A 22,751-nucleotide genomic window follows, 5' to 3' on the forward strand; every position below is an offset into this window, starting at 1 on the left:
ATACAACACCTCAGCCAAAGGAAGTGGACTTATCTAATTATTATTGTTTATTTATTATTATTATTATTATTATTATTATTATTATCATTATTATTATCAACAATGAAATAATGGAAATATACATAAAGAGATAAATAAAGTATCTATCTATCTATCTATCTATCTATCTATCTATCTATCTATCTATCTATCTATCTATCTATCTATCTATCAAATGTCAGATATCCGCATTTTATGAAAAAAAAAGAAAATATTTGTTTATCTTCATATGTCGCGTCATATTTTCGTCATATCTGTGAGTGTGTTCTATCATCCAATTTTGCTTTTAAACCAAAATAGTGGGGCATTTATCCTGGCGAACACTGACAAAAAATCGTCCGTTCATTTCTGAGGGTCGTTTTAAGTTAAGCTTAAAGTATTTGTTGTTCACTTAAACCGCATGATAATGGAGGAATCTGAGGAGGTTAGTGAGGCTATCATCGAAGACAGAACCTGGAAGAGGTGCTTGGACCGCATTGTCCAGAATATAGTGCTGGTTTCAGGTCTGGCAGGTGTGTTCTGGATAAGTTTTGACAAGCTAATGACACCAATTTGAAGCTGAACTTTGTCATACTACGCATGTTAAAATTAAATAAATTATAAGTTAAAGTATAGTAAAGTATATAAGTTATTAGCTAAACAACATAAATGTCTGTCATTGTGAAAAACATGGTTGCCCAGGCAACGCGTCAAGTGTTCTGATATTGGTAGGCGATTTAAACTGTGGTGGCCAAAGTATATCCATCTCTGAGCCTACAGCTGTGTATATTTCCCGTAGCGCCCCTCTCTGTGGCTTGGTTGAGGATTTAAGTTAATGTGTGTGGTCCTTGCTTTCGCAGGGGTTAGTGGTTGGGTTGGGTAAAGGGTTCAGATATTGGTAACAAGAAATAGACGCATGTGACAAACAAGCTACTAGCGGTTGGCTAACTCCGATTTAAACAGCATCCATAGTGAACAGAGTAAATCATGCCATTTGCCAAAAAGACCGATGGTAAAGTTCCAAAATCAATGATAATCGATTTTCAGTATTCACAGACTTCAGGCAGGCACTGTGAAGAATGATGTTTAATGGGGAAAATGTATGAGCTCAGCTTAAATCTGAATTTCTGATATGTGCCAGTATTTTGTAACAGTACAACTAGTTTGGAAGCTAGTCATGGTCACTTTTGCAGCTTACAGTGTCATGTGGAAACTTGAAACCTCAAATGTGCATAGACTTTTTAGTGATGCAAGAGACATCTTGTGAGTAGCAGTTAATATTGGCATAGTGTGATGAGTGAGACAGTAGATTTAGTATTTAGAATTTTGTTGAAGGTAATTGAATGTTTTCATGGAAGAACTATACCAGACACAAATTTTATTCCAATCAGAGTACATTGTCTTAGATTGTGTTTTTTGAGGAGCGATTTAAGGGTTCAATATGCGTTTGCAAATTTACAGCATGCATGTTTGATAGGATGAGAAAGCCTTTTTGTGAAAAAGAAGTTAAGGTTATACTTTTGTTTTACTTCTATTTCATCCCCATTCTCACTACTTTTCAAATTGCTGAATTTGTAATATTTATTTTCACACAGGGTTTGCTATCGGCATGATCATCACGACCTACGTCCCTCTTTCAGAGCAGGACAAATTCTACATTGGCTTTCCAGGGGAAATACTCATCAGGATGTTTCAGATGGTTTCTATTCCTCTCATTGTGACAGCTGTGGTATCATGTAAGCTGGAGGTGTTTTTATTACTCTGTTAGTTGTTACATCAGGTTATCCGTGTCATACATGCAGTATTTAAAAATGCCCATACTGATGGTTTGGCTGATTTAAGCTGTGAGCATTAATCACACTATGTTTGGTGAAATATCATCTTGAATCTTCAGCCCTCCTCCTAAATGATATGCAAAGTCTTATTTTTGTGCCTTTTTGTGTCAAAATGTCCGCTGTTAAAAAGGTCCTCTTTCAGGACATACTCCCTTCAAAGAGACTGTTTTGTTATTTTTTGTTAGAAAGTAGTACAGATAAAGAGTGATTATCCAGAGAAACTACAACACTGTTCTTTGGAAAGGCAAGTTTCCACAAACAAACTTCTGTCACCTCCATCGTGGCAGGACAAGGCTCAACAAAAGATACATCAAAGTCTCTCTAAATAATCTGGGAGTAGATACCTTTGTGATTTGGGTAAACTGATTTATATGCAAAATTACTGCTGGTCCATTAGTGTTAGATCATTTTCACATGCATCAGAGTAATGTTATGATTTAAACAAACATCTTCATCAATGATTCAAAAATTCATGTTTGATACTGGAGTCTGTTTAGCTAAATTGCTATCACTAAAGAGTGATCACATATGATGTTGGGAGTCAGTCACAATTAAATTGTGATATAATTAAATTTTTTCCTACAATTTTAACATGTATAAATATCAAACAGCTGGTGAGTATCTGGATAGTTATTTACATGTCTCCCCAAAGTCCCAAGTGTAACTCGTGGAAGTTTTAAACAAAACACCTAAACACATCAAGTACTCTTGAAATGTAACTATGCAGCTGTGTAACAGTGTTGTCCTAAATAATCCATTATATTGCAGTGATGTTTATATGTGCTCAACATATATGACTTTACTGGTCCTCTAAATTTTGGTTTGTGTCCTATGTTTTTTTAATAGGCGTTTCTGAGACAGTTGACATCCCCACAAAAATGGCTAGGAATGTGGCAGTGTACTTTGTCTTGACTACTCTTGTATCTGTGGCCATAGGTAAGAGAAATATGACATTACATAACATTTTGGTTCCTTTCACTTTTGTCCAAGTTTCTGTATAGTCACGTGATTATTAATATTCTGAGGTATCTTTTCATGCTTAAAGTCACTTGTTTTCTGTAGGTGTGTAACTGTCACCATCTGCCATAGCCATCTTCACATAATGTCATATTCTATGTATGTTAATTATCATAAAAGGTAATACTGAGCTTATTTTTTCTTGCACAGAGCAACTATAAGGGACAAGAAAACTTGCCCATTAGTAATAATGCCTGGTAATAAGTACTGGTTTTGTATTTAGAGGGAGGTCTCTTGGTCAGAAGCTTCTTTGATCCAAATTTATTGATCCAAATATGTTGTCAATATTTATTTATTTTTTATCGTATCACACTTTGAATATGTGTTGTAGGCCTAATACTGGTAGTGATGGTGAAGCCGGGCGTTGTCTCTGTGACAGAGGATGAGAAAAAGTCCTCCATTGTCTACGTCTTGTTGGATGTAGCAAGGTGAGAAAAAAGCAACATTGTATCTGCGATTAGGCTGAATTTGTTGGGTTCTTGGTGTGGTTTGTCAACATTTACAAGTTCACTAATATTTTTACTCACCAGTGGGTGGTAGCGTTTGAATTTTCTTTATTTTTTATAGTAACATGGTGCCGCATAATCTGGTTCAGGCTTGCTTCCAACAGGTATGTTTTTTGTTCAGGTAGGCTACATACATCACCCATTTACTTGCTTTCCATGAAGGAGAAAATGTAATCTTTATATAAGCACATTTTTCTTTCCTAGTATCAGACTGACAGGCTGGAGATGGAAATTCACACAGCTGAGCCAAATTCTAGTGTGGAAACGGTAAATCTTTCTCCCTAATCATGATCAAGAGTCTTTTTTGTGGTTTATATTTACAGTGATAACTCATAATACATGTAGTTGCTCGGACACCACTGTTCTTATTGAGTTTTCGATCTTGTTTCAGCTTCACACTGAAGTGAGAATGGTGGGTAACTATGTTGAAGGGGCCAACATACTGGGCCTGACTGTGTGCTCCTTCACTTTTGGAATAGTCCTCAAGGGGATGGGAGAGAGAGGGAGAATCATATTGAATGTCCTTTCCATCATCAACCAGACCACGAAATATGTGGTTAACTGGATTCTCTGGTAAAGTGAAACAGCATGGCATATTCAATATCAAAATCTGATCATATTTTTGAAAGTGTTGAATGTGGAATTAAATAATTCCATATTTATATATTTCTAATTATTATTTACAGAACTACAGCAAATATCCTATGGGGTGTTAATGGCAGAACAGTGAATGTACTAAATACACTTTTATTTTGTTTGTTTGTTTAGTTTTTTGCTCTAAAAGATATTTGATTTCCAACCTCTTTCCAAATGAGAAGTTTTCCTTTTTTTGAATGAATGCTATAATTGTAATCACACACCTCTCTGTAATGTTTGATTATTTTCATGGTTAGCTCTTAAATTATTGAAGTATTTCATTCATCATTCTGTTTTCTCCCCTCTAGCTACCTTCCAGTTGGGTTGCTGTTTTTGATCACAAGATATGTTGTTGAGGTTCTGGACTTGGATAGATTGTACGCACTGGGAAACTTCTTGGCTGTGGTTTTTCTTGGGTATGTCGTCCTTGACTCCTTTAGCATTGCTCTATGTTTTTTTGCATTTCTGACCCTCGTAGAAATGTTTTTTTGACAGCATGATTTTGGGGACAAAAGAGTGTGACTGATGACAGTGAATTAAAATACTGTGAGTGGGTTATGACCAGTATATTCACTTGCAAACATCTTCCAGCTCTTACAAACTTTGAGAGAGGATTGGTAATGCAGCAAAATACTAACCACCAAAAATCAAAAATACAATCCCAAAGAGATTGACATGTGTTTTAGTGCAGGGGCAAACTCCAGACAAAATGTTTCTAATGATTTCTGACACTGTTAAAGGTAGGAGCAGCAATAAAACAGACCTATATTTCCATTAATGACCTGTTGCCAAAGACATACATTTCGAAATACCAGCTGGGCATTTAATAATTTCCCACCTCTACTCATTTTTGCTGTTATGAGTAACTTAATTTGACCAGTATCATTATTAAATGTTCTGCGTTTCAGGCTCATAATCCATGCAGCAATAGTTCTACCAATTGTCTATCTGCTGAGTGTGAGACGTAACCCCTGGGTAGTCTTCAGGGGGGTTTATCCTGCGTTATGGACTGCACTGCTCACTTCATCCAGGTAACAAGGTTTTTTAAGGGCTTGGTTCTCAATTTATGATCAAACTTTATTATTTCTTTATGTGATTAGTTCACCAAAAAAAGGGTACTTTGTGTCTACAAGCTCTGCCACCCTGCCGCAGACTTTTCATTGCTGTGAGCAGAGAATCTCGATCAACCGCAGAATCACTTGCCTCATGTTGCCCATTGCAACCAATGTCAGCATGAATGGAACAGTCCTTTATGAGGTGGTCGCAGCGGTCTTCATTGCCCAACTCAGCGAAATCAATCTGGAGTTGAGACAACTACTCTCCCTTGGGTAAGTCATATTATTTTGTCACTCTCTCTGTTCTATAGAAAATTAGAGAAATAATGATAGAAAAATCTGAAAAAAATATCATTTGAATAATGCCTGTATTAATTAACCGTAGCTTAAAGTGCACAATATGGGACTCTAAGGCTGGATTGCACCAACAAGGTTGAATTTAATCTAAGATTTGTATATGGCCAATATGGCCATATATATATATGGCCAAATCATGGCTGACTGTTTTAACGGAATGACCAGAGTGAAAGAAAAAAGAGAAGTTGCTTAGCGTAAAGCTTGTTGGAAAATCATAAAGACAAAAGCCAAAGAAGATGCGGCGAGTGTGAGACGGGAGATGTTCATCACAGGAGGAGGGCCTCTGCTGACAATTCCGCAAACAGCCAATTTGTGTTGGCCGAACAGGTCTACTGGTTGGAAACAACCAGTAGTGTAGAAACTCAGGGCCACCAGGAGTTGGTGCATCGGTGGTACAGTTGGCCCAATCCTCCTGTTCAGCTCCAAAACAGTTTCCTTTGTGACCCGGTATCTTGACAAAAATTCATCTTCATCATAAAACTCAAGTGGGTTGAGTCTGTCTCTCAATTTTCTTTGAGGAACTCGATTTTGGTAAATCCATCTCAAAAACGCAGCCATTGTAAAAGTTAAACCTCCTGAAGTGGCGGTTTAAAGTTAACCCTTGATCACAGTTTAAATTGGAGTTCAAAGTTTTGGTGCAAAAGAATTAAATTTAATCTTGGTTTAAAGTAAAAACTAAACTGAGGTAGAGGTTTAAATTGAATCTTACTTAATTTCAAACTAGTTTGGTGCAACAGAATTTCTGTTCTGAATTTAATCTGGTTTAAAAGTTAAACCTTGTTGGTTCAATCCAGCCTTGTGTCTTAAGAAACACATCACAGTTCCTTCTGTGTGTTTGCTCTGCAGAGTGACATCAGTAATCTCCACCTTAAAAGCAGTGGGGATCCCAGCGACCGGAGTGGCGACCACTTTCTTTGTTTTGAGTGCAGTCGGTTTGCCTGCAATGGAAGCTGCCATTTTGGTGGTTGTAAATTGGCTGCTGTAAGTTAAACATGTAGTCTGAAATTCACAATAATCACAAATCGTTTTGGCAGGGATCACTTAAGCTGCCTTTACTGATTCTATGAGTTGACAGGAGGAGTTGATATGTCAAATAAAACACATCATAAAGTAGCTAAAGTTTCTACTTTTATAGTTATAGCTGTGATTTCTGTCTTTCAGAGACCGCTGCAACACTGTTGTCAATGTTTGGGGAAGCTGCATTGCCGTGGCAATCATTAACCAACTGTCCAGAGATGAAATGGAGAAGCAAGGTGCAAACAGGAGAAGGTGATATTCTTGAGATCGTCTCAGTGTTTTTGCAATTTCATTTGAACCTAGTACATTTGTATCTCTACAATGTACTATGTCGATTTAATTTAGCATTTCTCAGACCACATAAGTTGGATAAACAAGAGACAGGTTTCAAGTAATCTTACAGCAAAAGTACACTCGACTCATTGAACATCAAAACATATGTAGATGTTATGGCAGCCCATGCAGACAGTCCAACATCTACTCTGGAGTTTTTACAGTTTTGTCTTTGGCTTTGTTGTGCTTTGCTAGAACTGGCAGTGGTGCTGAGAGGCACGACCAGGATGCAGAAATCCCTTCCAGCAGCCAGACCTTTGAGAGTATTGAATCCTTTCACTCTGTGTCAGAAGATTACACTGACTGAGAAAAGGTTTTTCCTCTAATGAAAAATTGTATCATCCCTTTTTATTATTTGTGATTATTTGACTTACTTGGTTTCATATTTGTTTGGTTTTGTGTTTTATAGTAGTACAGTAGTTGAGCACAAAATCTTTGAAATGACAGTTTGACAAAGAAAATCTTTTATTTTATGATATATAGCCTAATGTAGATGTATACATAAATATGTATATATATAATATATATAAATAGATGTAGTTTTTTGAATTGTGTGTAATAGATGGAGTTATTGAATTTGATTGATTTGATTTGAATTGATTTAATGGATATAGTTATTAAAATCAAATGAATTAAATGGTGGTGAGCAGAAAAAAAACAATTCCATCGAGAAAACTGTTTTAGTTTTTTGTTTTGTTTACAGGTTTAGTGTGAAAATAGTGATGCACAGATCAGTTGAACAGAATATACTCAACTCTGGGTATGCAATATAAAAAAAAAACATGACGGAGAGATGTATAAATGTAGGAAACAATAATTATTCAGGTTAATTCATCAGTACAGCCTCACTTGGGATCATTTGAGGCGCTGTGTCAGTCCAGCCCTGTCTGTTTGCTGTTTTCTGTAACTCTTTGCGTTAAGGGATAGCAAGTGATTACAATTCATACAGGCCTAGTGAGGCTAAAAGCACTATTGTGCTCCAAGCACAATCTGCACAACCATCTACATCACAAGCTGTGAAACAGTCTTGACCAATCCAAAATGTCACAGCAGACACCACTGTGGAGATACAGAAATACCTCACACAACCCAATACTGGATGGCTTGAGGATCCATTGAAATATTGGGAAAGAGAGAAATTAATTTATCCACACCTTTAGAAGCTGCAGTGGGTTTTTTTTTTTGTATCCCAGCATCTTCTGTACCCCGTGAAAGATTGTTTTTGAAGACAGAGGAGATCATGTCAAAAAAACAAAATCATCTCGGTCCCAACACAGTTGAGAAATTTGTTGTTTTCTGATAAAAAATGAATAAAGTGCTTTTCCAAAATAATTTTCCATTATACAGGCTCTTTGCCCACATTGCACATTGACCTGTAGGTGTCATACTGTAATCATGAAGCATCAAGAAATGAACTTCTCTCCAACTACTTTGCTGGAATGATTCAGTGCTTCCTGAAGCAACTTTTCACCATCACTAGGTTAAATTTAACATGGTGGGGAATGACAGACTGACCCCTGAGCTGCAGCAGAAGTCATATTCACCAGCAGATACTGCTCCAGGAAAAGAAAAAAAGAAAGCAGAGGATGGCAAGGAGTAAGAAAGAAAAAACAGTTGCAGTGAAAGGAGAGATTATGGAGGAAAAGAATAGACTAACAGGGAAAAGCGGAGAGTCTGGTAGAGGAGGAGGAGAGTGAGGAGCAAAAGGTAGAAGAAAGAAATGAATTGGTTCCAAAGAAGAGCCTAATTTCAAATGTGAAAAATTTGCAACATTGAAGGACCAGGACAAATTTCTTCAGAATTTGAAGTTAATGTTAAGTTAATGTTAGTAATAACTTTACTTTTCTTACCCCGTTTAGTGAAAATATCTTGTTTTGAAAAATGTTCCAGGGGCCCTCTAGCAGCTTGGGTCAGTCATCCATCCATCCTGCACTGTCAGTAGGAGCGATTAAATATTTTATTAGTACCTGATACAACGAAACTACACAGTAATTACACAGCAGGCTGAATCAGCTGCCTTCTGAAGAAGCTGTTTCTGAAGGGCAGTGCATCATTTACAGCTTGTGCGCACTGTGGAGACGCTGTGAGGTGAAACAGAAACGTATCATGACGTTTGACGAGTCACGAGCCAACACAGGAAGTCCCCACTAGCTGCTGCCAAGCCAAACAACTGCCATGAAGATACGTCTATCTTAGCGAATCGAAAGTGTCTCCGTGCCATATAGAAGTCCATTGATGTTGATGCCCCAAGCCCCTTTGAAAAGACGAATGTTACCACGATGGAAAGAGCTGCCAACTTCGTTATATTGTCGATGATTTTCATGGTATCACAGGTAAGTTGGTCAACGGTAATAACTGAAACTGGACAAGGGGTGAGTTAGTAATTAACGGGGACGATAGGTTGACTTAGTGTCGAAAAACATGTCAGTTGGAACTACTGACAATTAATTGAATCATGTCCTTCGTGTGTGGTCAATACATTGAGCAGATTTGTGAATCAGAAGGACCGTGTTGACTGAAATACAACAAGACAAATGGCTGCTTTCAGCGAGCTAATGCTAGCTCTAACGTTAGCCTCAGCTAGTGTGGTTCGAGCTGACATGAAATGAGCTTTTGAGCTACATTATTGTTACATGAAGGGGAGGATTTTGGCATAGATAAAAGTTTCCAAACGTGAAATTTAATTATACCCCACTCGTGGACCTATAAAATCTCATGTGGCCAATTTATTCAGAACTATAGCTGGAGATTTGACAGAGGGTGATCTCCGCGACGTCCCTTATCGTCTCACGGATAAGGAAGTATTTTCTTATGTATGTCATAAAAGAGGAACTGTGTTGATCAAAGTACATTTGATGTTTGTCACTGCTTTGAAATTGGAAGTTTACTTTGCAGTTCCCACTTATATGATATATGATAAAGGAAAACAAATGTCCACTGAGAGCTGAGAGATGACTTTAAGTCAGTCTGATCGTTATTACACCAAAGGAAGCCTGGATTTGTTTATTTGTAAGTGAAATAACAGCAATTAAATTTCTGTCATTCAATGTGATGCAAGTCCTAACTTTATATTTAAACGTAGTCATGGGAATGGTGCTGAAACAATATAAATGTGTAACCCCCCGAAGTCTAGAAAAATGTTTAAGTGATTACATTTAGCATGTTTTAAACTGTTCCACCAACAACAGGTGCAATGGTATAATTTAAAATTTTTTTGATAGATAAATCATCAAATACATGCCTACTGGAATGCAGCATATGTCAGGGGTATGTCAGGCCAGATTAATCTGGTACTTTCTGAGACTTTAGAGAGTAACTCTTCCCAACTCTTCCCAACAGATAAACTGCCAAGAAGCGATTCTGCACATTTCAAATGGAAGTACAGAACGGGAGTACTGCATTGTCCACAATCACTCATGGACCCCCTTGTCACAAACCCTTGACACTGCAGTAAGTTTTTCAAACATTTTTTAAGGTACAATTCTGTTGTGAGTATCAGGACAGGAAAGTAACTCTACCTGTTATTGTTAAACATGAATAATCTCAAATCCCAAAATATCTCCCATTACCATGTTACAGTCTGTATTCACAACCTGGTGGTTTATCACTCTGACTAATGTGGTAACCAGAAGTAATGGTGACAATCTTGGATAAAATTACTTTTTTGTGAATTGTGTATGCTGTGACTTCTTTCTCAAAGTTGGGGATATGGAAATCAAATTTTCTTTACAGTGTTAAATCACTCATATTTTTCACTTTTCCAGACGCAGTATCCGCTGATGAATATGACTTCCACCGTGCTGTGTAACAGCACAGGGATCAGTCCAGATGTGGTAAAAGGCAAAGCATTGGTGGTGACTAGAGGGGACTGTGATTTCAGCCAGAAAGCTCTGGTTGCTCAGAGCCTTGGAGCTACAGCTTTGCTCATTGCCAGCAACACATCATTGGTAGGAGAGTTACATCCGTCTGTATTTTGTTAATGGCTTAAGCACAAAGGGATATGACATTTCCCCTAAGGTTTTAATGTGTTTTAAATTGCTTACAAACTCCAGTGGAAGACCCATTATCTTTTCTTTATTCATGTGTTTGGTGTCTGAACCTGATCATATAACACTAGTGCCCGGATACCACAGTGTAACATTTAAAATAGACAGGAAGAAGTGGTTCAGAAATGGGGAAGTGACTACCTATTGGTTTTGGATGTGGGGGTTTCCATTTAAATATAGAAATTTTCCATTTAAAACAGAAGGGTCATATTGTACATATTTGTTTGACAATATACCACACATAACATGACAGAATTCTCATCAAAGGCTAGTTAAGAAGTTTTGTTCAGTCTAACCAGCTGTATTTATAGAAAAATCTTGTTTACCTCTCTGCTTTTCAGATTACTCCATCAGCCAATGACTCTGAGTACGCAAAGGTCCACATTCCTCTGGCTCTCATGAGGTACAGGGACTTCCTGGAAGCACAACAGGTCAGACAGATTGACTTTTTCTGGTGCTATTGTATTTGGTCTTACTACCACTCCCTTTGTTGAGGTACATTTGATGAATCTTTGTGTTTGTCCTCAGGTGTTTGGAGAAAGGATGCTTGTGAAGCTGTATGCTCCACCTCATTCAAAGATTGATCCAAGTATTGCACTCATCTTACTGATTTCCATTGTCACGGTTGCATTGGGCGGCTACTGGAGTGGGGCATGTGAGAGGTGAGATATCACAGCTGCACTTACCGAGCTGTAAGCTTAACATTTTGACATATTAAGACTAGAGCAAATATAACAGAAAATCATTATTTTTCAAGTTGTTTAAACTTGTTTTTTTTAGTATGCAGTGACAATGTCATCTATTAACCAGATTAACAATACATTGTCAACCAGAAATACATACTTACCCAAAAGTCATATTTATTGCATCATATGTATCAAATGCATGAAATTGCACGGTCCACCCTTTGTTTGTTAGTATAATGGATTATTCTTTTTTAAGAACCAGTATTCTCAAATTCAACTAACATGAAAAGCACACAAAACCGGTTTTCCTGCATAGAGAATTATGAGGCAGTCACCTCTGTCAAATTTCAAGCCTTCAGTTCTTGACAAACTCTGATGGGTTATTTTCTAACAAGCATTTCACTCAGTGGATTTCTGTCATTTGTAACTGCAATTATGCCTATTCGGTGCACAGTGCACCATGAAAAGCACTGCCAGAACTGCAAAAATAAAAGAGAAAAGCTGCTACATTATTCAAGGAATTTCCTCCAAAGAATGTCTGTTTATTTCCCACAGCAGGATTGTGTCTGTTCAAATAGGTGATTATTGTTTCTTCTGCATCCAAAAACGTCCAATTTCTTTAAAAGGTTCCCTAAATTCATGTTACATCTCAATCAGAGATTTCTTTAGGGTGAGTTCGCGAGTAGAAGGACAGGTGAAACGGTGCAGACATCAACCAGTTATTACAGGCAGTTAAAAATGAATAGTTCATGTTACTGACAGGATGTGGTATATTTGTCAGGTATGAAATTAGTGCCCAACCATGGGAAGTGAAAGGGACCAGTGAAGGACAGTATCAGTGTCGGACAGACAGGCACAGGCACAGGTTCAGGCATTACAAGGAGTCAAGGTGAGGGCATTCTTCAGGTGACAAGTCATTCGGAGTACTTACCACAAAGCCAACATGTACATGATTTTAACATCACTTTTTATTCATCTTCCCCAAATACACCAGATGTTATTGGTCAAAGACAACAAAGAAAGAAAACCCATATCAAAATATTTCAAAAACGTCTTTTGTTGTGTACATTGGGGAAGAGTTTGTCTTTCCTGCAGTGAAATAAACAGAGTGGCAAAAGCATAAACAAATCAACACAAACACACTATAAACATAGAAAATGTCCTCGTTCAGCAAAATATCAGCCGGAAAAATAGTCAACTGGTACAGATTAAAAAAATTCTTGAGAGATTAACAGTGAATTTGTAAATATTTTTTTGGAAATTCCTCAGGATTCAGTATGTTGCTTGTAAACAGTGTTCGCTTAAGCCAGTTGAAGACACGATACACATACATGTGTGCACATGATCAGGATGACACTACCTCTACCTCATTTTGAGCCAAGCAAATCCCTGACAACTCATATGTTTTTCTGTTTCTGGCAGAGACCGGTTGAAAAGTGGTGTGGCTGGAGTAGGAGGGGGAGAAAGCAAAGCAGACAGTGGAGAGCTTTTCCTGTACTCTCCTCTCAAAGTGGTTATCTTTGTCGCCATGATGTGTGGGATGCTGGTCCTCATGTACTTCTTCTACAATGTCCTTGGTGAGTGGGATGAAAAACAGCTGCTGTATATTCAAAGAAGTAATCTTATCCAATGTTTTGTTGATCTGATCAGTTTTATGTTTTTTTCCCCAGTTTACGTCATTATTGCCATATTCTGCCTGGCATCTGCCTCTGCACTGTTCAGCTGCCTTGATGCAGTGATGGAAAAAATTGGCTGTGGCACTGTGAGGTATGAGCAACCCTCTTCCAACAAAGATTATATACACAGACACAAATACACACACATATTCCACTAGTGTTGGGCAAATAGATACACCCACAGAAAATTTTGTCAATTAACAAAATGAATCACACACAAATAACCGCTGAATAGATGTGTGTCTATGCCACTCAACATAGATGAACGTTTGAAAATGTTTCACTTCTTTGCCCGGTTTCTCAGTAACCAATTTTCCCTCTAAACAAGACACCCATTGTGGTCACATTTGGAGAAGTGAAACTGAGTTATGCTTCCTGTTGTCTTCTCATAACTCACCATGTCTGTCTGTGAATCACACTCTGGCAGACAACCTTCAACTGCTGAAAGCCTTTGTTTATTCGAATGTGTGGATGTGTCTTTTTCTAGCTTCTCTATCCGAAATTGGAACTTCTCATTGAGGTCTCTCATACTGGCTGCTGTGTGCATTAGCATTGCTGTGGTCTGGGGAGTCTACAGAAATGAAGACAGGTACTGTCAGATCACATATAACATACAACCATTGTTCTTCTGTCTGGATAACTCTCACTCTCAGACATGCTTGTGCCATCGTCAGGGACTGTGTTGATGATAAAGGAGGGAACATCACAGTAGCAGTACTTTCGACATTGCAACACTGAATTCTGTCTTTAACTTCCTGCTTTGGTGTTTGTTTGTTAAAACATCACATCTTCATTACTGATTGAAAACTGTCCATAAAGGTGAATGATCTAAATTTTATTCCTGTTACCATGGTATCAGATATGCAGTGCATTTTTTCATTATGGTGCCACAGTGACACATGCTTTTGTTTGCAATAACAAAATAAATGTAGGAGCATTTCTGAATTGAAATATTGATGAAAACACCATTACTTGTCTTAATAATCCTTTAAAATGCAGAGTAAATAAGTCTTCTGTGAGAAAAATCATGTATGAATAGCTTATGTTTACCATCATAATGATGTTGTGTCTCATTATTTTTAGAGTTTGGTTAGTGTTCCTTTCATAGTAAAGAATATTTTCACACAATGTCCTTAACATGACATGTGTTATTCTCATGATCTTTTGCAAACAGCATAGTCTGAGACCCTGAGTCTGAAAGTCAGACAATAAGAAGCCAAAGTCACTTGATGATGATATTTGCAAATAAATCTTTAAAGATGGTGAATGCTAAAGACTGAATTATCATACTGTGTAACTTGATGCACCTTCTTTCTGCGCTATATCCATAAGTAGAACTAGACGTTTAAAGTTGAAACGCATTCTAAGGTTAAAACACAAGGTAAAAGAGCTTTATGTGTCCTTTTTAGGTGGATCTGGATCTTGCAGGACCTCCTCGGCATTGCTTTCTGCCTCAACTTCATGAAGACCATTTCTCTGTCCAATTTCAAGGTACCTCTTCTTTCATCATTTGCTTGATCGCTCTTTTGTACATTGTTAGGCATAAAGAGCACTTTTACTGCCATTAAGTATATATTTCTATATATATTTCTATATTTATTGTCCCCTGCCATTGCTATGTCACACACTGTCCCGTTGTCCCAGAAATAGTTGTCTTTGCATCAGCAAGATCAGGAATCAATGTGTGATTTAGTTTTTTACATTATCTTCTAGATCTGCGTGATTCTGCTGAGCCTCCTGCTTGTGTATGACGTCTTTTTCGTTTTCATTACTCCTTTCTTCACCAAGGTACGAGTATATTTATTTTTGTTTTTCCCCATAGTCTCAGGGCTGGATCTGTAGAGGTTTTCCACATATGAAATGATATTTTTTTCTGCCATTCCTCAGTATTTCCTGCTTTTATGTTCAACTCTTTGTTGCTGATTCTGATACACAAAAGTGTAATATGAATACTTAGGATCTCTTTCTCTGTCAACAGAATGGGGTGAGCATTATGGTGCAGGTTGCCCTGGGCCCAGACGCATCTGGGGAAAAGGTAAGTCCCCTTGCATTGCTTCCCTTTGCAGGGGAACTCCACCAAATTGTCTTTCAAGGCATTTGCCAAAATATTTGCTAAAATATCAGATTCCACATTCATTCTTTACACTGCTTTCACAAGTTTTAAGATTTGGGATGGTTGAAAAAAAAAAACTTGGTGCACACCTTTTTTTTAATATTAGTTTAATATCTAGAATTATGACAGCAAAAAATGAATCTTTTATTTGTTTTTCTAAGTTTATTGCTCAAGGCAATGACAAATGAAGATTGTTTACTTCATTCATCACTTGGTGAATAAATGAATTGGTGAAGTAGATTTGTGTTGAAGAAGAGCAGTGTGGAGGAGTAGTTTGATTTCCTGCACTTAGTCACAAGAACAACATGTGAAAAGTTAAGCCTGGTGGAATTCCCTGTCAAGTTTGTGCCAGCTTTATTAACATCCTGGCTGATCTGGTCTGCTTGTTGTTGATGCCCTGAGGGGACTGATTGACTAACTGTGCGCTGGGGTTGGGTGGGCTCTGTCTTAGACGCAAGGTAACATGGTGGAGGTCCCCGCTGAACCCCAGGCGTCCTCTGAGAAAGTAAGGCTTGACTTGTTACCCATCCACTCCTTTCTTTAACGCTACATGCTGTGGTGGGTGGGGAGGGCTCAGGGTCGTAGATGTTTTGGTTTCACATAGATTCTCCTGAGCAGAATCCTTCTTTTATTAAGGTTCTACAGCTGATAAATATGTGATAAAGGAATGAAGAAAGTTTTATACACAAATATACAGAGACGAGTGACAAATTAAAGAAAAAACCAACATTAAGTGTCTTACTAAGGTGTTGGGCCACCATGTGCCGCTAGAACAGCTTCAATTCACATGACGTGGTCCAAAATCTACCATGGGTGTTCAACTGAGTTGAGATCTGGTGACTCGTACACTGTTGATGGGCGTATTGTCATCCTGGAAGAGACCATTACCACCAGGATAGAAATGTTTCATCATGGGAAAAAGGTGATCACTCTGAACAACTTTGTATTGATATGCAGTGACCCTTCTCTAAGGGCTTCACACTACAAGTCAAATTAACCCATTCAGATACTACAAGCACTAAAAGTGGCAGATCTGCCATGTATTGGAGCTTGCCGGCCATCGGGAGTAACTTTGGGATCTGTTTCTTACCCAAGGACACTTTGTCACCTTAGCCACTGTTCCTGTTGAAACACCAGCCATTTGATCAGTCTTTGTGACTGAGGCTCCTGCCATCCATGCCCCAACAATGAACCGTATTTTAGGGTCACACAATTTTTCTTGTTGCACACCCTGTTCATGTGTATCTATATCTGTTAGTTACCTTATGAAAGCAAGACACTTACTGGAGTGTCGTATGCTTTTCCCTATCCCTTTCACAAAGATGAAATGTGAAACAAGAGAAAGAAACACACATGTACACTTTAATATGACTAGCAGGTAGTTGGTGCTAATAAGTAACCTGAGTTTGCATGTTGAACACAGCAGTTCTGCTCAAGCTGAATTATCTTATGAGCCGTGTTTTAATGTTCATCAGCATCATTGTTAAAAGATTAGGCCTTCAGGGGGTTCCACTTTTTGTTTGTTAAGGGGAAACTTTTTGTATTGTTCAATTTAAGTAAAACATTTTACATTTTCTTCCATCTTTTTTTCTTATTGTTTTTGTTTGTTTTTTTTTTTTTTTTTTTTGTTGTTGAGTGTTTTGAAAATTAATGTTAAGTCATTTCAGTGTAGCTGAAGCAGTGTTTCTCTCAGGATGCTTCCTGCAGAAGAGTTTATGTTTGCAGGTTCTCAGTGTTCACACACCTGTGTACTCACAATGAAATTATACACAGAAAGTGACTGTAATGTTTTATTTTCTCAGCTGCCAGTGGTGATGCGTGTCCCACGGTTCTCAGCTTGGGCTCAGAACCTGTGTGGGATGCAGTTCTCCATCCTGGGTTACGGAGATATCATTGTTCCAGGTGAGGTTTAAGTTTCACCATTAGATTTGAAAAAAAAAATGTATATTTTGAATACACACAACAGTGGCTGCTGGTTGCCAGTCAGTTTAAACGACAGTATCAACACATGGTGTGTACAGTTCACAACATACAAAGCTCCCTCTTATTGCCTAAAGATCTCAAGTGGATGAATGTAATATCTAGTTATTTCTGTAATTTATCCAGTACATACCAAGGCATGCATGGCAACTGTATCTGCCAGTGTTATTCATGGATAATTCGCATAAAATCATATAAACTTACTCATCTGTTCATAACTATTAAAGTGTTGAACATTTTAAGAATCGCTACATGCATACACAATACTGTAGCTGCACACTTTTCATTGCACAAACTGTGTTGATAATCTGTTGGTATCTCAGTTTAGGATGGAAGAGGGGCATCTGTGAACTGAGACGGATTATGTAAAGACAAACATTTGTAATGAGATGTATGACTCACCCTCCTCATTCGTCCTGGTCCAACAGGTCTCCTTGTGGCCTACTGCAGCAGGTTTGATGTTTGGATCAACAGTAGCAAGAAGATCTACTTTGTCAGCTGCTGCATAGGTACCTCACAGCTAAACCGTTATTGTCTTAACTCTTGTCATAACCTTGCAATACCACATGCAAACATCACATCTTGTTTAGAGTAATTTGACTTGCATCTTTGGAGAAAGGAATAAAAACAACAAAGTAAAACAAAATATACATTTTATCCAGGTGATGGTTTGTTGGTTTGCGTTCCTCCTAAGCACATGTTTTATTTTTAATTTTTTGTGCTACACATACTCTTCAGGTTGAACTCCATACCTTTTTTAATTTAACTGAATTACATTACCAAATAATTATCTAGTGTTGCTCATGCACTTAAATACCTCTGTTAAGGAGTTTCTCTGTAATAGCTGTTTTTAGTTAAAGGCTGACATTCTTCTTGCTGACCACTAGGTGTTGCCGACCTTTTCTTTTTCACATATTAGGCCATTGACTGATACATTTTCACTGGATTCAAGTTCTGATTGTATCTGTATGTGTTGCAAGCTGTAAGTTTATCTCATTTCTTTCCTTCTGTGTTTTTGTTTGTCTGCTTCTCTTATTCACTGTAGCCTATCTACTGGGAATGATCCTAACATTTGTCGTGATGCTGCTGTCAGGGATGGGTCAGCCTGCTCTACTCTACCTGGTGCCCTTCACCCTAATAACCTCCGCTGTGGTGGCTGGGTGCCGGGGAGAGATGAGGCAGTTCTGGGCAGGAACCACTTATGAGGTGAGCGGACCAGAGAGAGAATACAGAGTCATTTCATGTTATTTTTATGTCATAAGCTTTTCACCTTCAGTAAAAAAAAACAAAGTCAACACAGCGCTATTCCAAAGGCAGAAGTACTCAGCAAGGCTTATTGCCAAGATGTATGCTCACTGCTAATCACTTGGAAGATATTGTAATATTTACTAATATGAACAAGGCTTACATGGCTTTAATACCAAGCTGCCTGTGCATAACATAATTTAAAAAAAAAGCAACTTACATAAGCCCTGCGAGGTATGCTACATCCTTCTTTGTATTCACGAAGTCACTGCAGTCCTAATAACTAAACTTAACTTTCCGTATGCAGACTTTCTGCAGAGCAATGTTTTCTTGCAGTTGCAGCTACTTAGCTTGTGCCATTTCCGGTTTGCCAAGCAACTCTCTTGTCATGTATCTTATTGTACCAGACACCTGAAGCTCTGAGGCAAAAAAAAGTCCACATACATATAGAAGAGATATTAGATATTTTGAATGATCACTCAGCTCTCTGCAGCTAGAGGTTAGAGGCACTGAGTAATCACTGCACTGTCCTTGCACTTCAGAGCTCACTGAGTCACCCACTTGTATTATAGTGACTGACTTAAAGTATAGTGACAAACACTATTCCAGTATATTGTGCTTTCTTTGAACAATTGGAACAATCGAGAAACATACATTGTATACAAGATATATCACAGGCTGCTACTTAGGTCAGTGTGTGAACAGGTTTTATCTCACAACATCCAAATTCTTAAGAAGTTACATGGATGTGTGTGTTTGTGTGGTTGTGCGAGAGAGAGAAAGAGAGAGAGAGAGAGAGAGGCAGGAAAAAAGATACAATTCTGACCTGCCTTCATCTTCACCAGGTCTTGGACTCATCCAGGGAACCTTTGTTGCCAGGTGTGCTTCTCTCCAACCCAAACCTCTCCCCTGCATTTCTCATGCCATTTTACAGTGTCGCTTACTGCAGTGCTTTTATCCTTCTCTTACCAGCTTCTTATTTATCCCCTTTTTCTGTTCTTTTACGTTTTAACTCCTGATTTCCAGGATCAGTGTGATTAAAATACAAAGAACTTGGAGGAAGTTTGGACAGTACAGCGTTTGGCATCAACTGACCACTGGGTGTCTCTTGTTGATTGAAAATAACCTTCAAATCTGTCTGAAGAGCTTGTCGGCCACACTCCAAAGTGGACTTGTGTTCGAGCTATTACCCTGGAATACCATTAACTTCATTTCTTTATTTCTGCAGTTTGTTTTATTTGCAGTTTGTTTTACCATTCTCTTTCTCCGCTCATCTCTCATTTCCAATCAGCGGGAATTGATACCCTCACCACTCCATCCTTCATGCAGTTACCAACATGTTCATGTTTCCTTTTGCATGTTGTTGCTTGCAGTTAACCAGTGAGAGCTGTGGCATGGATGTGCTATCTCTGTGGTTTGGTGTTTGTAGAATATACCGCTCATCTGCTGTTGTATATTTAATTCGCATTATAAGCTAAAATCTCCTCCAAGTGACTCCTGTCTCCTCCATCTTTCTTTCTCTGTCATTGGTATTCATTGAACTAACATTCAATTGAAGAATTATTAATTTTCTTATTTCTTTTTCTCTTTAGAAGGAAGAACTGACAGATCCGTAGGAGGAGAGAGATGCTGACTTACAGTGTAGAGCACGAACCCAACTGCTGGATACTTTTTTATATATTTTAATATCACATTTGCAAAGCAAGGGAACATATGTTATTGATCAACACATTTCTTGAAACATTTTGGGTTCATTTTGACTGCTGTGAACAGTTAGGAAGTTAATAAATATGTAAATGAACAAAGATGTTTTAAATGAAGAGGCTTGTTGAGTGCCTGAAATGTCTGTTAGGTTCTTGTTTATAAAACTAATGACTTTGCCTTGGTGATGATTACATACAGCAAAATGAGAAAGCACTTTATAATATTTAGCTTGACAGTCGTTTCATCGTGGGTAGGGTGGGGATTGTGGTTTAAATTACTTGTAGTTACAATATGATAAATTTTGATAACTGTTTTGGGGTTTCTGTGTAATCTGTTTGTATGATGTGATTTCTTTCATTGCCTTATAATAAATAAACAACTTATATTTAATGCTCTTGCATGTGTATTTTTCTGTCCTTTTGAAGCTTCCCCATAGATACAGTGAACAAAATCATGCAATTGATACAACAGCACATTTCTAGGCATGTTGTAGCCATGTTCTCTATTTGAAAAAAATCCACTTTTTTATAAATGTCATGTTGAATGTAAAATGGTAAAAGGCCTTCATCATCCTGAGAAGGACCAACCCAATATGAACACAACCAGCAATCGTACCTCACTGAGGTCATTGAGGTATTGGTTCCCATTAGCAGTTTTATAATGAGTATATTGTACTTGATTTTTTTTTTTGTTCCACCATTTAAGCCCAGTTATATTTCAGTTAGATACTCTTTGGAAATTGCAATTGTCATGATTTCTTTATCAATCTGAACATGACTGAACTTACTTTTACTTAGGGACAAGCATGAAGAAAGAGAATAAACTGGCAGCTATTAAATATAATTCATGCATCATTTGACTGATCATCTGTAAAAGTGGAGAATCTTAATAAATTCTATATTGCAGCTTTATAGAACAGATTTGCTGATTTTATTATCCATTCAGCTGTTTTGGAATTAACTTAAAATGCTAATTGTGACTCTGGCTTCTCATTATCTAATAAGTGATCAGGTTTGAGGTTATAAATAGTAAGAGGTCAAATTGTTAACTAGACAATGCAATTTCTGGATAAATATTTCTGGATTGCTGCTTCTGCCCAAGCTGCAGCTAAACTGCGTTGCTGGCTGCTAAAAATTGAGCTGTAACTGTCTGTCCGTCAGTAGGTATGCATGCCTACCTGTCCGTCTGTCTCTCTGCTTGTGTGTGTGTCAGAAATGACAAACTGAAGGTAACTGTCGAATGGTTCCTGATTGAAACTGTGCTGAGACATATGTCCCTCGGCCACATTGGATAAGTGAGACAGGACGAGCAGCAATGACTTCTTTTTTGCCGGCAGTGTGTGTTTATTAGGAGGTCAAACAAAGCGCACATGTGGCCGGTGGCTCCGCCTCAGTCATGTGACAGTGTGCTGGCTGAGTCAGCCGGCTCGTCATGCAGCGTCAGTCTGGAGTCGCACAATTATGAAAAAGCAACCTTCCGTTGGAGCTGCAGCTGAAGCGGATCTCTCCAACGTCCACCGGGCTTTCCTTCCAAGGCTAACCGAGAGCACCGCCGATAGATGGATAAAAGCCACGACACAGCTCTTCCTGAGTCTCAACGGTGAAGAGAATGGTATGTGATCCTCTCCCGGTAGTCAGCTGCCTTCCTCTTGGGTTTATAGTCCGGCCAAATTGGCGCTTAGTATCGTCGTGACTGATCGGGGGGTTTTGAGTGGCAGGTCCCCCCATGCATGCTGCCTCCTGTCTGTCAGGCACCCAGCCGAGATCCGGGTGGCGTTTGCTATGTTTGCAGACTGTCTGACTCTTCAGCTAAAACGCTGCGACTCGTACGTAATAAGCGAAATGTACATTGTGACACACTGTCTAGCAAGAAATCCCCAAAATCACACACGGGCGTAACGTTAGCTGGCTAAATAGCTAGCTTGCTAGCGCTAAATGCTAGGTACTTAACGTAAGCTAACTAGCTTCGCCAGCTGCAGTAGCCGGCTGATGTTAGCGCTTTCTCCGCCATAATAAGAGAGAGCCTCTCCTCACCGGACAGTCTTCCAGATACTGAGCAGAAAAAAATAGTGCATTTCAGAGCATCTGGCACTTGTTTGAGACATGTTTCTGCCAGCTGTCTGGGATGTCGGACAAGACACGCTGTTATTGCCAGTAACAAGTCAATGCCACCTTGAGTGGCTGCCAAATCCGTCTGAACTGAACGCTTTGTATCCCGCCAGCGTCGGGGAAAGTTAACTGATGTTGAAATGGTGCGTTTATTATCTCAGACTTTGTTAAGCATCTGTACGCCCACTCACGACTGTTTGTTGTTAGGTGAGAGTCAGGCCTGCAGCAGACATTGCTGAAGACTTGTCAAAACGTTAGTGTTTGTAATATAACATGTAATTTTCCCTTTCCTCTTCCTGAGGAGCACGGCCTCCTCTTTTTTCCTAGAATTTCCTGTCTATTTCTTCCTCCACAAGCAGACCAAGAAGCTTAGGGTGAATGCTAGGGGAAGATGACATGTTGCCAAACTGTGAGTCAGA

The 22,751-nt window shown here is 38.5% G+C and overlaps 3 protein-coding genes across 9 annotated transcripts in view; all 3 read left to right on the top strand.

Annotated features, from left to right (window-relative positions):
• Positions 1-302: 302 nt before the first annotated feature.
• LOC130171851 (excitatory amino acid transporter 3-like) lies at positions 303-7,418 on the top strand. Its single transcript, XM_056380118.1, has 13 exons — positions 303-551; positions 1,614-1,754; positions 2,700-2,789; positions 3,202-3,298; positions 3,438-3,480; positions 3,581-3,643; positions 3,768-3,949; positions 4,321-4,428; positions 4,921-5,043; positions 5,146-5,340; positions 6,271-6,405; positions 6,586-6,693; positions 6,970-7,418. Exons 1-13 carry the CDS (start codon positions 440-442, stop codon positions 7,079-7,081), a joined length of 1,509 nt encoding a protein of 502 aa, XP_056236093.1. The 5' UTR covers positions 303-439; the 3' UTR covers positions 7,082-7,418.
• A 1,470-nt stretch (positions 7,419-8,888) lies between these two features.
• Positions 8,889-20,614, top strand: zgc:123258 (uncharacterized protein LOC641502 homolog). 3 transcript variants are annotated; one of them, XM_056381654.1, is made up of 17 exons: positions 8,889-9,107; positions 10,114-10,224; positions 10,539-10,721; positions 11,162-11,251; positions 11,349-11,482; positions 12,929-13,083; positions 13,177-13,273; positions 13,670-13,771; positions 14,592-14,673; positions 14,896-14,970; positions 15,161-15,217; positions 15,747-15,800; positions 17,098-17,197; positions 17,704-17,784; positions 18,321-18,481; positions 19,366-19,399; positions 20,113-20,614. In XM_056381654.1, the coding sequence occupies exons 1-17, from the start codon at positions 9,054-9,056 to the stop codon at positions 20,151-20,153; spliced, it is 1,611 nt and encodes a 536-aa protein (XP_056237629.1). In that variant the 5' UTR covers positions 8,889-9,053; the 3' UTR covers positions 20,154-20,614. The 3 variants fall into 3 exon arrangements, with proteins under 3 accessions (XP_056237629.1, XP_056237708.1, XP_056237786.1); XM_056381733.1 differs by lacking the exon at positions 19,366-19,399; XM_056381811.1 differs by lacking the exon at positions 15,747-15,800.
• A 430-nt stretch (positions 20,615-21,044) lies between these two features.
• Positions 21,045-22,751, top strand: part of trpm7 (transient receptor potential cation channel, subfamily M, member 7) — a 38,714-nt gene continuing 37,007 nt past the window's right edge. For 2 of the 5 annotated variants that reach the window (XM_056381229.1, XM_056381455.1), the window contains exon 1: positions 21,072-21,835. In XM_056381229.1, the coding sequence (XP_056237204.1) occupies positions 21,833-21,835 (3 nt within the window). In that variant the 5' untranslated portion in view covers positions 21,072-21,832. Of the gene's footprint in view, positions 21,836-22,751 lie in introns of all 5 variants that reach the window. The other 3 variants (XM_056381534.1, XM_056381309.1, XM_056381383.1) reach the window with 3 other exon arrangements.

Source organism: Seriola aureovittata, chromosome 1 (assembly GCF_021018895.1).
Source record: "Seriola aureovittata isolate HTS-2021-v1 ecotype China chromosome 1, ASM2101889v1, whole genome shotgun sequence".
Taxonomy (NCBI): domain Eukaryota; kingdom Metazoa; phylum Chordata; class Actinopteri; order Carangiformes; family Carangidae; genus Seriola; species Seriola aureovittata.

Excerpts from the sequence above, each read along its gene's own strand:
- LOC130171851 (XM_056380118.1), top strand. The coding sequence starts at position 440 with ATGATAATGGAGGAATCTGAGGAGGTTAGTGAGGCTATCATCGAAGAC. Across the intron at positions 3,299-3,437 it reads GTCTTGTTGGATGTAGCAAG|TAACATGGTGCCGCATAATC; the intron begins GTGAGAAAAAAG and ends TATTTTTTATAG. Across the intron at positions 4,429-4,920 it reads TTGGCTGTGGTTTTTCTTGG|GCTCATAATCCATGCAGCAA; the intron begins GTATGTCGTCCT and ends TCTGCGTTTCAG.
- zgc:123258 (XM_056381654.1), top strand. The coding sequence starts at position 9,054 with ATGGAAAGAGCTGCCAACTTCGTTATATTGTCGATGATTTTCATGGTA. Across the intron at positions 13,772-14,591 it reads GTCTACAGAAATGAAGACAG|GTGGATCTGGATCTTGCAGG; the intron begins GTACTGTCAGAT and ends TGTCCTTTTTAG. Across the intron at positions 17,198-17,703 it reads CGGAGATATCATTGTTCCAG|GTCTCCTTGTGGCCTACTGC; the intron begins GTGAGGTTTAAG and ends CTGGTCCAACAG.